The 17,544-nt window shown below is 41.6% G+C and overlaps 1 protein-coding gene across 2 annotated transcripts in view; it reads right to left on the bottom strand.

Annotated features, from left to right (window-relative positions):
• The window catches only part of LOC111073957 (E3 ubiquitin-protein ligase TRIM9), an 84,201-nt gene extending 67,750 nt beyond the window's left edge, over positions 1-16,451 (bottom strand). For both annotated transcript variants that reach the window (XM_041595930.1, XM_041595929.1), the window contains exon 1: positions 14,692-16,451. In XM_041595930.1, coding sequence (XP_041451864.1) covers positions 14,692-15,606 — 915 coding nt within the window. In that variant the 5' untranslated portion in view covers positions 15,607-16,451. The remainder of the gene's footprint in view (positions 1-14,691) is intronic.
• Positions 16,452-17,544: the final 1,093 nt, after the last annotated feature.

The raw sequence follows: 17,544 nt of genomic DNA on the forward strand, positions 1-17,544 counted from the left end.
GTTAAATGCGACTTTGCATGAGAACAATGGGTTAAGGGTTTTGCTGCCGTCATTGTTGTTTCTATTTCTACCGGGGGTTGCTTGTCGCTGGCAGTGTTCTCTGCAGCCAGGAAATGCAGGCCCCCTCGGAGAGATCAAAACATGAACTTTGTCAATGAACTTCGTATGTAAAGTTGCAGGCACAATTCCCAGTGCTTGTGCTGGTTACGTGGAGCACAGGAGTTTGATAAATGGGCTTGGGGAAACTGGGAAATGGAGCAAGGGGAATTGATAAGTTGATGGAATCTCACGCCAAGGGGGCAAATGAAAACTCTAAAGACTTTTGTGGTGAATTTTTGAAAGTTCTAAGTATTTCGGTTAATAGAATCATCTTTCGTTCAAGAAACATCATGTAAAAAGGAATATAATTGTGAGGCGTAGAAAACGAGACTTTAATGAATAAAATACCTATCCGAATTCTTATTCAGTTTCCTCGTACTGAAAGTTGTGTTAAGCTGTTTGAGCAATACCAGAATTGTTTTTTATTCGCATCTTTAGCCAATCAAATATTTTCCATTTATTTTGATACTTCAGCAAAAATTTCCCAGGAGACAAAATATTCTTAAAACTCAGAATTTGATATCTTCCACTTCCCTTGTAAGCCCCCGAACATTCCCCGAAATACTCTGCTATCATGTTGTCAGTTTCAATTTCACCTTTGCGTCTAGTTCAAAAATGCAGCAAATTAAAATATTTGCGCACGGAGCCAGGCAATTGCCCAGCTGCAGCAGCTTCAGCCAGTCCCGAAATGTATCTGCAATCCATATTATTTTAGTTCTTGGCTATTTTTCATATTAAATTTTGATGTCTGGCCATGTTTCGGGCCAAGAGGCGGCCACAAAGGGATGCCAGAGCTTTTTGTTCATAAACATTTTTGTGTGTGTACGCGCTGCGTGTGGGAGATGGAAGGAGAAAGGAGAGGGAACATTCTGGAATGTCTTTCTTTCCTCTTTTGTGGGCAATTCAGACATTAGAGATAGGCCAAACAGAAATGGCCGGAAATGAAAGGCGGCGCAGGGAAAATTGGGTCAGGCAAACAATAAAAATCATCAGACAACGCAGAGACTTGATGAGCTCTGCTGTGCAGCCTAACAATGCTGTGAAAAGGACATCGGAGATGCGGAGATGCGGAGTTGCGGGGATCCGGAGATGGATACAGAAGTGGCGGGGGGTAGCCAACCCCTAATGGCATAATCTCCACTAATTTAGCGCTCATTAATTTCTAGCGCTCCATTCTGCTTGATAACAGGAAAAACGTAATTGAATTAAAAGTGGCTGCCGGACAAAGGCAGTTTGGGCTCAGCTTTTGTCTCGGCGGCAATCCTAAACATCAACATGTCCTCGCAGCTTAATCGTACTTTATTCTTTTCCTTCACCGAACGAACATTCCTTTACTTTAATTAAAATTGCATAGTCAAGGGACATAGAGATCCAAGTCATGAGTCGATATATACTCGTATTTGTGTGTTGTACTTTCGTCCTAATCAGCATGCGGTTTCTGTAATTTGTCTCCTCCTTCGCAGTGGAGCTCCTCTCCGCTCCCCCTTCGGCCACCTATCACAGCCTAATCATCTCGAGACCCATTTGTGGTTATTGCCTTTGCCATTTTCGCCCTGTCCGAGGCATGTCCCGAGCCGTCATGGTTTTTATTATATATAATTAGATAGAAATTGTCGAGCACTTGAAGACAGAGCTTGAGTCGTGCCCTACGCCTCCGCTCTGTCATGTCATCAGCACTCATCTGTTCTCCCAATCTTATCCTTTTGTTCATCCAACTTCTCTCGATTCCTTTCGGGTCAGCAGTTTTTAATTGAATGGCACGCGGTTTGTTTTGGCCGTCCTCATCTTTTATGCGCATTTATTTGCATTTCCATCCCACAAATTGTTTGATGCAATTCCCTCTCTGGCTAATTGTGTGTGAGTCTGTCTATCTAGGCAAAACTCCTTCTAAATTTGAGTCAGCAGAAAATGAAAGAGCTGAAAGGCAAACGTTTGAGCTCCTCCTGTCGGAGGAAAAAAAAAATTATATGGCTGGTATAAATGCAGAGAAAAGTTAACCAAAATGTTTTACCTAGTTTCTGAATAAAAATTTGCGAAAAATTAAATATAAAAACATTCCGGTGAAACTGCATTTAAATGAATCTTTATACTCAAACACAAAGTCTGATAAAAACAGTTTTTGGCACCATTTCTAGAGTTTTAAACAATTTATATTCTGTTAAATGTTAACCCTTCGCACTGCCCACTGTGAATTCAAATGATTTACTTATTATCCCGACAGAGTTTCAAAGTTTCTTTTACTCATCTTCGATATACACAATTTCCAATATTTAGTTGCCTTTTTCCTGCTATCATTCTCGGAGTACGGACGCCCATTGTCCTGCAATTTCCTTTCAGAGCCTCGTCCGTCCGACCGTTCCTGCGACACCCCAACATCTTCAAATCTTTCACATTACTCTGGTCACTTTATGGGCCAGAGATAAGACGACAACTAGCCAAGGGTAAGAAGGCAAAAAATGGGAAATAATTTAATAACGAAAGTTCCCCCGGATCCATTGACCTTTTTTCTTGGCTGAATGTGTAAAGCGGTCGACATAAATAAAAAATGTTACTACATTTTGGCACATTACACAAAATAAAGGCGCAATGAAAGGACAGCCGCAGCCCCATGAAGAAAGAATGAGGGGAGAGCAACAACCCTGAAGGAGGACTGAAAGACTGAAAAAAAGCCGATAAAAATTGTGAAAAACTGTTCAAATGTTTTGGGCAATTTTCAAGAAAACGTCAAGCCGAAACGGGTCAAGTAATCAATCCTTGTGGCAGGGACATTTTTCGACCCCCAAATCCCAAGGAATGGATTCGCTTAATTAGATCGGATGGTCGGGGAACCTTTCCACGCTCCTTGGGAATGGCCGCATTTATCTAAATTATTTCGTTAGCCAGGGCAAACAAATTAAAATAAATGTTTGTCAAAGGTTCGCACGAATGTCAACAAATTAAAAAATGTTTGACTTCTGAAAGGCGAAAAAGGGGGCGGCTCGGTAAAGGTCACTTGGGCAGGTGTTCAGCAAAAAGGTTTTCCGTGTTTATTTTTTCCGCATTGTCTGTTCTGTTTGGGCTGGCGAAAAGTCAACCCCAATCAATTGCTTTATTAAGTGTACTTTGAAAATTCGAGCCGAGTCTCCTTCGTGGAGGTACACATACGAGTACGTAAAAGAATACAAATTTCTCATTGCTGAGAAGCTGATGCAAGCTTTTCCATTATTACAATAAAATATACTTAGATTCAAAAATTCAAAAATTATTGTATGTTTACCTTAAATTAAATGTTGAAGAACATTTTGTCAGCTCAAAGTTTTACTCTATTTAATGAAAGCATTCTTCTCCATTGACAAATGTTTCTTAATGAATATTAATGAATGATGCATAATAAATACCCATATACCTATCAGGAATTATTGATGTTGCCAGTTTTTAGCACTTGGGGAGTGATTCATTCTAATTCCAATTTTTTTAAATATTCATCATACCTCAGCAAATATAATTTTTTTCAATACATATGTTTGCACATATGAATGTATGTATCTCCTTATGTATCGAGATTCATATTTATGCTGTTCTTATTATGCGACTACCCTCCTGCTTTTGGGGGATATTACAGAAAAACAGTGATTCCATCATAAAGTGCCGCTGGCAATGGAAATGATATAAATTCGTATCTGATGTAGAGGGCACGTCATAATGTTTATCAACAATGGCCGCAGGTCGTGTATTGATTAAAAAATGTCAAAAGCCTCCAACGGGCAGGAGTGGAAAGGAAAGCTAGGAGATGGGGGCACTTTCGGGCCACATGCACTTGTTGACAGCCCCACGCCCCGGGCCTTGATTTAAGTTCAAAGGCCGCCTCGATGTCGCTGGAAAAACTTTACAAAAATTCAGATTTTAAGCGGATTTACCAGCGGCACAGAGGAAGCAGGAGAGGAAGCCACCAACATTTAATTAATGAAAATTATTTTGCAGTTTTTTCGAGGGGATTAATAAGCTTTTTTTAAGTCCTCAGCCACGTGTTGGAAATCTGATTATGATGACACTCAAAAGCCTTGACGCAGGCTTTTATAAAGCAAAATTACCCAAAGGCAAATGGGGACTTACTTGCGGTTCACGAATCAAAGCAAAGGAAGTGGACATACGGAGAGAGAGATGGAAGGGAGGATTTACGTACCTGAAAAGAGAAGAAGAGAAAGAAGAAGAAATGGAATATTAATATAATTGAAACTCGTATTGGTGGTTCGAAAATAGATTATTGAAATGAAAAATTGGAAAAGTCAAAAACCTTTTGAAACAGATAACTTTAAAGGACAGAGCTATTATGAACACTGTACACACATACATAAATATGTACAAATGATCTATATCATTAATCAATGTTTAATTACTTTAACTAGCTGACTTTGATTCCCAACCGATTATCATTTTGAATGTCGCAATAAATTTGTGATATTTTGACACTACGCAAGCTCCATTTTCCCTTTAAGTTTCCATCCGAACCCAACGGGTAATCAACTCGGGTAGACAGAACACCCCCCGCCCACCTTTAGACGTTAGCGCTAACAAGTTTGTCTTATCTGTAAATAAATCAAATTGTTATTGCATTCGAAATCAGAAGCATTGAATTATTAATGCAGCCTGTCTTTCAGCACAAATGGAACATGCTAATGGAACGGAGATACGGAGATGGCTCGACCGTAAGCGGACTTAAGCCCGGACTGACCAATGTCCAGAGACGGTCAACAAAACGCTGACAGCTGACAAGCCGCAATCCGTAGAGATAGTGGTACGGTACGTTGGATCAAGGGGGGTGTTGGACAGAGATATGGCAATATGGCAACCAGAGGCAAAGCACTTCACGCGCGCTGACCACAGGACATGCCAGCCACGGGGCAGAGGACTGAGGGAAATGGATTGGTGGCTAGGTAACATGGATAGGGAGGGAAGGCAGCGAGTGGCACACCTGAGGGACAGAGTGGAACAGAGCCAAAGCCACTGGCATTGCCGGAGCCGGAGCCGTAGCCGGAGTCAGTGCCAGTACCAGTCGAGGCACTTTGAATAGTTCATGAAGTTGTCACATTGTCTCTCGTGCAGTGTAATACAGTGTATCCCCAACATAGCACAGTGGTCCAACATGCAGAGTTTATTTAGTTTAAACTTCTTATATGACTGCGTTATCAAAATCCGTTTTTCTTCCTAAGATAGAACTTGTGTGAAAATTTCAACGTACATGATGTCGACCCACTGTGTTCTTTGTTTCCAAACCTGGCTGTGGGTGGGTTGCTATGAGCGACAAATAGCAGTAAGAAGTTTTTATACTAACTAGGAGCGAGTCAATTGTGGTCCGTCCATAGTCTTCAAGATGCCTTCCCTACGACAGTCTGGTCCGGTCTGCTCACATCGCGTTCCCCCACCACTCGCCCCATCGATTGACACTTCGATTGACACTGGTTCAGGTAATACGGATCATACAGTGGGAACGTTCTGGAAACCCTTCTGCTGCTACGTGTCACAAATACATGATAATTGAGAGAGAACTCTAATAATTTCATTGAACATAAACCTTCACGTTGGGAGTACTCTCTATCGATTCCTGCTCCGATTTCATTCCGCCTCTTCTTTCCCATTCCCCCCTATTCCCCTTGTCACCTTATCAATTTTATAGTGTGTTTCTCGTGAAATGTAATAAAATCCGCTGTTGATAAACATCTGTCAGTCTGTCGGTGCGTCGGTCGCTGGAAGGAGGAGATTGAGAGCGAAGTATTTTAATGGTCTACGTGGGGCATGTAGTAGTTGCATTCTCCAATATATGGGTGCAGAGCATGGGTAAGGGCATAGCTAATCCACTTTGGGCAGTTTCGAAGATAAATCTGGTGTTGCAGTAGCTAAAGTTGAACAAACCTTTCATTATACACATAAAATAACGATTCAAATTAATTAATTTTTTTTTTAATACTCTAAGAATATTAAATTAATTTTATTAAGTGATTTATGACGAGTTTAAATTCTATATCTGTGCAACTTTAAAGAACTTCTTTAATGATCATATTTTGCCCTTGTCCTAGCCACACATTGCTCTTGTCACAAAATCCGGGATAAGTCCCCAGCTAACTATGCCATTAACACTTGACCAGGCCCAGGAGCAGTCGGGAGCTCAGTTCGGGGGCACATAATAACCCGAGCGATAGACATCTCCTGCCTGGCTGGCCCTTGGTCCCTTGAAGACCGACCTTTTTACTCGCATTCGCATGCCACACACGCAGCCTGCAAAGAAATTTAAAACGTCAACAAGCCCGTTGACAGTTGGCGCTGTGCAGGAATCGTAAAAAAAATGCCGCCACATGGATAGAGGAGATGCCGTACATACATACATACATATGTATGTATGTATGGGTATATAGAGGGAAGGGATATAGAACGAGTATGTATGTTTGTACGTATACGTACAAGTTATATCCCCTCCCGAGTGTTCACATTGTAGTTTTTAACGACACCTTACAACTGCTGCTCATGTTGCTGCCACTGGTACTGTACTCCTTCTGCCCCGTGCCCCCCGTGCCACATGTGGCATGCTGGCTGCTGGTACAACCCCGCACTCCAACCCCGCCCCATACCCCGGTATGCGGGGTGACTTTTATGTGGTGGCTAATTAAAAAATGAAAGACTAAAAAAAGAACAATGTGAATATTTTTTACTGCCCCATTAAGCGGGGCAATGAGAGCGAGCGTCAAACGTTTAACAGTCATAAAAGTGTCGCCCATCTCCCACCCAACCACCGCTCACAGCTGAATCCACCTCTCAATCCACTCGCCCATGCCACCATTTCCCCACCACCAACCACCACAGCATTTAATGTGTTTAAACAAAGAATTGTATGTAATTTTACATTGAATTATCATTAAATATCTTCGCTTTAAACATTTTATTTGGCTGTAGGAATTTTCGCAGTTCATTTAGCTGGAAAATTTGCATATGCATGTAAATTAAAAACTTCCGTTTTGACACGCAAAGTAGCAGCAAAAAGCGCTGTGCAAAAGTTCTGCATTGATTTTTTTTCGTATTTTTTTACGGATAATTAAAAACAATTTCGGCATTTCGATTCTTCTGCCCGTCGGAGATTTCGAATTGAATTGTTTGAATATTATTTCCATTAATTTGCATACTGGCCGAATGTGTGAAAATTGTTGGAAAATGTTATTGTTAAATCGCTTGTAAATTTGCCAGCCGGTATTTCTTTGATTTTAATTTACGGCCAGATCCGGTTTATCCATTGTAAAATCTTTGTTCCCAGATGGTAATTCAATTAAATTATATTGGAGAATAAATTATCTACATTCTTTAAGCAACAGAATATACATTTGCCTAATTAAAGTAATCAAACTACTCGTACCATATATTCGTAGATACTCCACATTCATGGGAAACGGTCTAATTTGTTTTTAAGCCCGGGCTCCAGAAATCATTCGCTTTCGTTTGTAGCCGAGTGTGACAATCCAAGAAATCAATCAGCAAATTGAAACCCACCTCTAGAAATCACAAATGCAAACACAAATACAGTTACAGATACCATCGTCAGTGGGAAGGCATTGACATGAGCCGGACTGCAAAAGTAAACACTATCGGAGGGGTGGTTGGCGGGAAAGGAGAGGGAGGCAGCACATGCCTTATCGTCAGAAGCAGCTGATAGCGAAGGCAAACCCATTCAAAGAACTTTAACTGCGCTAAATGAATGGCTAATGAGACCGGCTGATGAGACTTGACTTTGCAAAATTTAATAATAAAATTGTGACCTTGGCGATTGATAAGGGGAAGTACTAAGTAGTCAGAGTACAAAGTAAGGGACTATTTTTACACTTTTACAGTTCTTAAAATTAGTTTCTTCTATTGTAGTAAGATGTAAGCATGATTGCACATAAGCATATTCATATTTATGTATGTACATACTCGTATATCAAATATCCCGATTGGCAGACACCGCATTCGCACAAAATAAATTCCGACCAAACAATAATTTATTTATATTAAAAAAGCTTCAGCGACAATAGACCGCAGAAAGAACGAACAGCACTTGCCGGCCACATTATTTATTTATTTATCATTTAAATTAGTGCTTAAATAAATAGAATAAACATTTAGCGCTTTACGGGAAATCTGCTCTTTATTGGAGTGCAGTGCGCAATGGAATTTACATAAATTAAGTGCAGTGTGCACTCGGTTCCAGGTGTTTTTTTTGTTTCGAATCGGGTTTATTTATGGCTTGTTGAGTGGGCAATATGTTGCCACTTTGTTGTTTATTGTGCCAGATATTTATTTCTAAATATTTGCATATTTCATGAAAATGGTTTAAATATTATACGGCCAACATTTTTTAACTGCAGTAAAGTCTTTAAAGGAGGAATGTCGCAGGCAGCACTGATTAAATGAAACGAAGCTTTTTGTTAAATAAAACAATAAGAAAAATTATATTTAAAAAACAAATAAAAGTCAATTTACTTCCATTTCGAGTATTTTACTTGCTCTTTGTCCAACATAATAAAATCTAGAACACGAAAAACGCATTCAGAGGCAATCAACGAGATACAGAAGTCAAACGAAGCCACAAATAAAATATAGTGAAAAGAAAAACAATAAAAACTACTTCACAAACTTCACTTGAAAATGGGGAAAATGGGAGAATTCGAGTCAGGCGCAATAAAATGTTTATAACCATTTCGGGAGGGTCACCAAACCCTCATCGCTCATCGTAACGCTCAAATCAAAACAGAGAATTTTAAACACCGAAACGCAGACAAACCGGGCAAACAAAATCTGAAATCAGAGAAACGGTCAGCGGCAATGAAAACTAATTAAATTAAATCAATATGGGGCTGGGTCAGACACCAATCGAAGGCGTGATACGGGCTGAGGGAGTGAACCCGACCCCTGGTGGTCATGCCCTCACAATTATACGGCTCGTATCGCCTCCACTGTCACTGACACTAAAAATGAGCCACAAAATCCAATAATTTTTTAACGCCATTTTCACTGCCAACTTTTTTTGGGGCAAACCAGAAAAGTTTTGCGGTCAAAGTTGTCCTTTGCCGCGTGGCTGGGGGTTGGTGGGTGTAAAAACAAAAGTAATTATAACGCAAAATACCATTTACAGAAAACCTTGACAATTGCGCGGGCACATGCGAAACGCACATAAATTACAGAAAGAGCAACAAAATTAGATGGAAATTTTTGTCAACTTTTGTAACTTTGCGTTTGGCGGTGAAAAGGCTCGCGAAACGTAATTTTCTGATAAGCGAGAGTGGGGAGCCCTTCCCAGTCACCCCCCTCAAAGCACGATAAATGGGCGGGATCATACCCATAGCTATACAGCTGGTTTGACATTTATTGTGAAAATAATTAGAAGCTTTCACAGCGGGTCGAACCAGAACTGGACAGAACAGAACAGAAGCGCAGCATGAAGCGTGAAAGTGGTGTAAAGCCCCTAATGGTAATGGAAAATTTACATACATATATACATACATACATACATATGTACATATGTATGTATGAATAGTCATATGCGAAAATATTTATTGCATCGCTCAACTGAACCAGGCTCTAGTACAATTATCATGGAATTAAATCATTCCGAATGCAGATTAAAATTCTCGTTTTTTTCTTTCTTAAATATCTATTGTATTCACTTTCCTCTTTCAGCCAGCAATGCAAACTGGCTTTTTCCCTTTGGGAGCAGAAAAGGAGGTCGTTTAACTTTTTGAGAACTGCCTTTCCAGCCGTATAGCATTCAGCGTAGATATTTCTTTATTCCCATTACCAAACCTTATCAAGATCTGGCCATATCAATTATCCAGGGCTTTATCTGCTCATCGCTGAGTAAACGACGAATGCGTGCCAATTAAAGTGCTGACGGGCGAGGGAATGATGACAACGATGATGGCCTAAGGACAAGTTGTCCCAATGTAAGACCCTTGGGAATATCTGAACCACTCTTACCCATTCAGAGTGGTCTGGGGTTTTGGCCATTAAACTTGTGATGGCGCTGGACACGTGACTGTATAATGCGTATGTCTGCAACATTTACTGCCACTCAGCTCTGCTTCTTCGCCCCATTATCCCCTATATCATACAGTTTTCCCTTTCCATTTTTGGGGAACACAAACACACCCAAGCAAACATTGAAAAACGCCTGTAAATTATCCACTGGGGAAAACGGGTTCGTTTTTTGTGTGTGTTTTTTGACTAACTTTGGAAAAACAACAGCAGAAAAGGGCTGGGCGGACAGGTAAAAATGACCTCCCATCCATAGGGTGGGGTCCTGTTCCGGGCCTGTTATTATTATTAGAGCGTCAGCAACTGTTGAAATTTACTCGTGACAAAATAATTTAAGCACCACCGAAAAAGCGAGCAGTTTATACGAATTAAGGAGAGTACAAATACTCGTAGTGCTCTAACCCTATTTGCTCCAGTTAATATTGTTGAAGAAGAATTTTCATTGCTAGCCGAGTGTTTCTGGCGTTTCATTTCATTTTATTGCCACGAATTTTCTTCTATTTATTTTTTATGCCCTCTGTCTCCCTTATATCTTCGTCTCTCCCCTCGCCCTCTCTCTCTTGGCACTCTCTTTCTTTCTGCAATTAACTTTAGCTTTTCCCATGTTTTTCTGCCTTTCCTTCTGCCTCACACGCGTTAGCCTGTCGTGTCTAGGGATGGGATGTGTTGTGGGATGTGGCCGGGTTTGTTTGCTTCGAGCTTCCTTTCATGCCTTAGGCTTTAATTTCTCCCACTTCCCCCCGAGACTCTGGTTATTCTGTTAATTAGTCTGCCGCCGAATTTCGTTTATTAATTATGTAATCCATTTTTCTGCTTAATTATATTGAGAAAGGCTGCCTGCCTGCTTCCAACATCGGGATTCCGAATGCACGAGAACATATATCTACATATAAAAGTCCTGTAATTGGACTGTAATTAACTAAACAGCCTGACGGCAAAGAGGAGTGGGGGCTCGGGGCTTGGGGCATGTGGCAATGAGAAAATATTCCTGGCAGGTGACTCCTGGATAGATACAGGAATTTGTGTTTAAATAAATGGAAATAAGACTTGGATGAGGGAAAGTAATGTGGGGTAGGAACATTTTTACTGGGACTCTCAAGACAGCACATAATTATTGGAAGACTGGGGGATGGGCATAGCGGAGCCCTTAATGCGGGAAACAAACAATTTAGTGGAAAAAAATATGGAATGGGGGATTTTAAGGAATGCATTAGGAATGTTCTAGAACAATACCTTTGAAAATAATATACAGAAAATTATGTGGCACACCCTGACCATTTTAGTTTTGTGGATGAATTGCAGAACTTATATTAAAATACTTCATAAAAATAGTCTAGGCATATCATATACATATGTATGTATATACATACATATGTACACATCACTGAATTTATGTAGTTCCGTATTTTTTTAATTTTTTTATTTTGGACCAAATGTACAAAACCGATTTTTATAATCTTGCTTTTTATGTGTACGATTGCGTACATAGCTAAGTTTAACCAAGAATATCGCCAGCAATTTCAGATATTTTCTTTGCATTTCCTCTCTAAGCTTACACAACCGAACCACGAATGAGACCTATTTAAATATCCTTATACATATGTATGTTCGTATCTGCGTACACATATGAAATAACCTATTTGTGGTCTCCATTGTTGAGCTCCTAAAAAATCCACAGGGTAACTCGAACTCTGGGCGGTTTCGAATGGATTCGACACACATCCATCCAAAAGCACGTTGCCCCAGGGTTGGTGGAGGCAACGAAACGGTAAAAGCGAGAAACAAAGGAATTCTGCCACATTAAACGGAACAAATGCAGTGAAATCATCTGGCAGGACCTGGATTGGGTGAGGGATAGACAGGGTGGCAAGGGTCGCATCGGGTGGTGGTGGTGGTGGTGGGTACATCACGAAACATGTTGCAAAATATTTCAGACGGACAACTGCACTCTGATGGTGTCATAAATCTCAAAGGAACGGAAAAACAGAGAGAGAGAAAAAAATATAAAAAAACAATGAAGGATGAATGCGAAGGTGCGGCAAAGCAGGCCAAGGATTCTCTGCCAGGATTTGGGACAGAGTACAACATAAGACACTGCATAATAAACACTAAAATTAATGATTTACGGGTCTCTCCAGCTCTACGAAAACAGGTTGGGAAAGTACGCGATGAGTGAGTGCCGTCCCACGTTTCGATTACCTGGCCTGGGCGACAGGTAGACCTGACCCAGTGGGTGTGAAAAATGGCACAGAACGAGGCCAAAATCATCGAAAATGAGTCTTGGGCCTGACTGGATGACTACCACTCGCTTATCTTATCAAGTTTTGTGGCGGGAATCCAGAGTGGAGTCGACCGATTTGGGGGCGTCACCGTCACCCCGAACTGCGTATGTCATCCATGCAGAAGGTCCCGCATAGACTTCTCACCTGGCGTGTGCCATTATCCGCCATGCAGCTGGCCCTGTCGATGCCCTGAGCCAGCTGCCTAGGGACACAGATTTTTTGCCTTTGTTCTGAACGAATTTCGACTTTCTGCCTGTAGGCGAAGGAGCAGTACAATGGAAATCCAAAATCGGTTGCAGGCCGGCTGATGGAAGGATGCATCGGGGTGGAGGCACTCGTACAAGATAAGCATTTAAGAAGACAGGAAATGGCAAATTGTAGTCCCTACATATGTGCGACAAGGTTATAAGAAAGTGAATAAAATCCCCGCTTCATACTTATGTATGTATGTACATATGTACATATACTATGTAAAAAATACACATGTGAGCCCCGAAATGAGACGCATTCCAGTAATGGATCACAATACTGATAACAGATAACAGAATGCGCAATTGATAGATAGAACGAACGCAACCCACATAGATACACAAATAGGGCGAAATAGTAGGTTTCAGATAAGTCTTTGGGAGCTACAAATGTATGTATGAGTATGCCTGTTATGTATTGCTCGTATTACTATAAAAGCTAGCAAGCAGCTATTGCATGTACATAGATATGCGCATTTCTTATTTGAAATTATTAATTTTTGAAATATTCCTCATCTCTTCGTTTAACTCTGTATAAGTTACTCTGTATAGTTACTGTTGATATAATTGGTTCTTGGGAGAGCTTTCGATTTACGAAATACGAAATAATTATACATTTATTGTGTTGTGTCTTGCCGTGAGTTCCAAATTCCTTTTGCAGCACTTATTTTAAAGTTCTGTCAGCATTTGAAATTCCTTTCAGCTAGATTGCGAAACAATATTCTCAAGTCTACATTTGTCCGCTATGTAGTAAGTAAAGCCACACTTTCACTGCATAAACCAAGCCACTGTAAAATACATTTGTCGCCTTTATTTATCTACAAAAAATGCCAACCACTTCGTTGGTTTTCTCTCCTTCCGAGCAATATCCTCCTTGACCCGACACAAACGCGACAGTTGATTCCAGTTTTGTCTGCTCTTTTGTTCTGGCAGCCGCTGCAATTTGTCACTTTTCGCACTCTGGTCCGTCCTACACAGACACCTCGTCCCAGCAATGTCCTGTTCTGGCCCTGTCTGTTTGTTGTCCTTGTTCCCGTCATGACTGCTCTAGATGTCGGGAAGTGCAGGCACTTCAGGCATTTGCCATATTAAAATTGCTTGGCGCTGACAATTGCCAGTGATTTGACAGCGGCAGTCGAGGAATCCATGAGCGGACGACTACAGGTGAGAGACAAACGAAAAGGTAGCAGAATTCTGCGAAATTAAATTCCAAAAGAGACTTGAAGGAAAGGAGTCACCCAACTCAGAAAACTTATCCCTGAATTAGCGTGCCAAAGCGATAGCGGGTAGGATTGTGCCACTCGCAAATCTCCAGTCAAAATAGAAAGGGCTTGAAGGTAAGTCGGGGCCCGAAATTGTGTACGAAATTTGGGGAATGGAATGGTTTGTTACCGTTTTTTAGCGGATATTGTAGATATTCGACTGCTGGATACCTTTCGGGTGAGCCGATGATCGTGGAAAATGTTAATAACGAACTGAACATTGGGCACCAAAACAATAGTAAAATAATAAATCTAATTTATTAGATTTACCTTAAGAGCCCAAGAGCCACCAAGAGGCCTCCAACAGCAATATTCTACATAATATCCCCTTCGGATACCTTCCATCGGAAGACACACAATGTTGCATGAGTAAAGTTCGAGGCGACCAAAAAGCCATAAATATTCCCCAAAAAAGCAGACGAAACCCAAAAAGAAAACAAGAAATATAATCAAACCAGAAGGAAGCGAGTCAGGATGTGGTCAGGATATGTGGAGGCTCAGCACACAATATATGTACATATGTATCTCTATCTATCTATCTATATTTCCCGGGGACTTTGCCGAACAAATAGTTATGGGGGAAGGCTTGAGTGGAGGCGTCGGATCTCTGGCTGCAAATTTGCCAACACGATTAATAGGTTTTACACCGCGAGTCTTTGGTGACAGCCTTTGAAGACAGCATAGGAGCAACGATTCTAACTGAAAATTCAATGCATCCATCCATCTTTTGTGTTTGAGATATGTGCATGTTTCTGAAATATAACTCACCTTTTGAGCCTTGCAAGTCACGTTAATAGACTGCACCTCGTGGGTCTGATGACGCTGCTCCCCGATGCACTGGCCGCAGGCCGGGATCTTGCAGTTGAGGCAGTACTGGGAGAGGGTCTCCTCGTGCTCGCCGCATACCGACTCCCGCTGCTGGGCGGCACCGCGCGGCTTGACCAGCGTGTGCTTGGCCAGGGGCCCACGAGCCGGGTGGCAGAGCTCCCGGCAGGGCTCGCAGTAGCGAATCTCGCACTGCTCGCAGATCAGCGAGGCCACCTTGGGGTCTGTCTCGCACATCTGGCAGCGCAGCGCCTCGCGGGCGCAGAAGCGGTCCACGATGGCCTCCATGGCGCGATAGGTGGGCAGATTGCGGACTCCGCCGTCGTCGAAGAACACGAGCTTCCGGCACAGGGGACAGGTGAGGCAGTAGGCGGCGCCGGGTGGCGCGACCACGGACCCCTGGAGCAATCCCTGGAGCTGTCCGGTTCCGGCGTACGAGACCGGGCGGGATGTGTTCGAGCAGCAGACCACGCCGGAGTCGGCCTCACTGAAGATGCTCACTTTGTCGGACTGGTCCTGGTCGGAGGTGACGCTCTCGCTGCCCGTGTTGGAGCTGGCCGTGCTTGCGGCCGAGCTGTGGGAACTGTGACGGGTGCCCGGCCCTGCTCCGTTGGCGACACCGTTGGCTGTTCCCCCGCCAGATACGGATCCGGGGCCACCGTTCACCTGGCTGTGCAGTCCGTTATGTCCGCCGTTGGGGTTGGATCCCGATCCCCCGCTCACGGCCAAAGCCACTCCCGGCGTGTACGGAGTCTGGATGTCCAGGGCACAGCCCAGGCACAGGGCGTGGAAGCAGGGCAGCAGCACGGGATTGGCGTACAGCTGCTTGCAGGTGGGACAACGTAGCTCGTCCTCCATTTCAGCAGATGCTTTCCTCCGAAGGAACGCGATGCGATTTCGCTTGAGTTTTGAGATCTCCGCTGGTCTCTCTGGGTCTTGAATTTTGGTCACTTAGTGGGGATTGGGACACTGGAGGAGCATGTTTGGCAAATGATTTCCACGGCTTTTCACTTCTGGTAGTAAGGATTTATTTTATTTAGAGTCTGTAATTTCCGTATTTCACTTTTTATTGCACAGTTTTTTTTGAAATTCACTTTAAGTTCAAATTTAATGTGCAAGTATTTCAATAATACTTTTGGTATCAAATATTTCTGGTACTTTTATCTGAAATTAACGTCTCAGTTTCAGTTTAAATTTCAGTATTTGATCTTTTATTTCACAAATCGCACAGTTTATTCACATTTAAGTTGAAATATTGAATATTTTCTCTTTCTGGAACAATTCTTCAAACGAAATTTAACTGCTTTGGATCTTTAAACTTCACTGTTTGGCTCAAATTAGATTGATACTTTCGAAACTCTTTCTTATGTTCGTTCTTTGGTTTTTAATTATTTTTTTGCACTTTTATTCAAATTTATTTTGAAAATTTCACACTTTGATCCAAAAACGTAGATTTTGTTTCTTAACTTTATTAAAAAGATGTCTCTTATTTTATTTATTTTTAAGTTTTTTTTTATTACTTAAAAAAACAATATTCATTAACGAATGTTTCCATACAAGCAATTCACGATAAACACGACGATAATCTTTCGAATGCACCCGCAGAGAGAAAAAATATTTCGTTGTTTACTTGTTCGAATTTTGAGGATTTGAATTTGAATCGAAACGGCCACGACGTCCGCTGCACAACCGGTCTCCGCGAAAAATTTTTGTTTTTGCTTTGAACGTTGAACGTGTCTCGACATGTTTGTGCCCATGTTCGTGCTCATTTTTGCGTGTCATGGCTGAGTTTTTAGTTGGATCGTGATTCTTAACCCATTATGGGCCGCTGCTAAACGGCTCGTACGATTTTGATGAAACTTGTACATGTTTGACATGTTTGTTCGGATGGGTGCTATGGACAACAAATTTTCAGATTGTCCAACGTCCAAGTACCTGCAATTGAGACACCACCAGAACTATTTAACAGTCGGCCCATCAGCACGGATCTGAATTCAGAGCAGTTTTTGAAGATTCTTACATTAAGCTCATACTGTACAAGGTCACCGTTCGGAGCAAGCAGAAATAGTTTACTTTGCTGTTGCAAATGATTAACAATTCAATTCAAAATTTAAGATCAAAAGGCAAGTGTACAATAAAGTCGGCTTATTGCCGATATATAATATACTTAATGGGCGCTGAGGACATAAATCGTATAGGCTACGAATGCGCACTCGCCAATCGCGTAGATGCTCGTTGTGGCTACCATCACCTCAATTTGCCATTAGATAGGCGCATAGCACAATGAATTGTTGAAATTATTAAAATCACACATGCACACACCAAATTAATATCACGTGCGTAGATTCATGAATGGCGAACGCACGAGAAATTGTCATTCAAAGAAGAAACATTAATCGTCAGTTCATCGCCGACATACACCAATAATTTACTGAAACATTTTCGAAACAATAAATACGATGATGTATCACATGCGATTTTGACGAGAAGTGCCCTAGTAACAGTTGACCGGAAATAGATTTCTGGAACAAATGGTTTGCAGGCATTCGCAACCAATGCCCAGTTCAGTATTGACAGTTGGTATTTTTCCTTAGAGCAAATTATGGCATTATAATTTAGCGTTTTGCCGCTTTTCATGTCTTTCATGTCTTGCAGAATAGACTCATCCTGAAGTCTTGGCATTCTTTACACTTCGACGGTATAGTATTAAACACAAAAACAACGATTGATTCGTGTAAGGTGTGTTTTGGTGGTTTGTAGGTTCACATTTGTGTGCTGCTACTCAGACACAAATTC

The sequence above is a fragment of the Drosophila obscura genome, unplaced genomic scaffold, assembly GCF_018151105.1.
Source record: "Drosophila obscura isolate BZ-5 IFL unplaced genomic scaffold, ASM1815110v1 contig_9, whole genome shotgun sequence".
In the NCBI taxonomy this organism is placed as follows: domain Eukaryota; kingdom Metazoa; phylum Arthropoda; class Insecta; order Diptera; family Drosophilidae; genus Drosophila; species Drosophila obscura.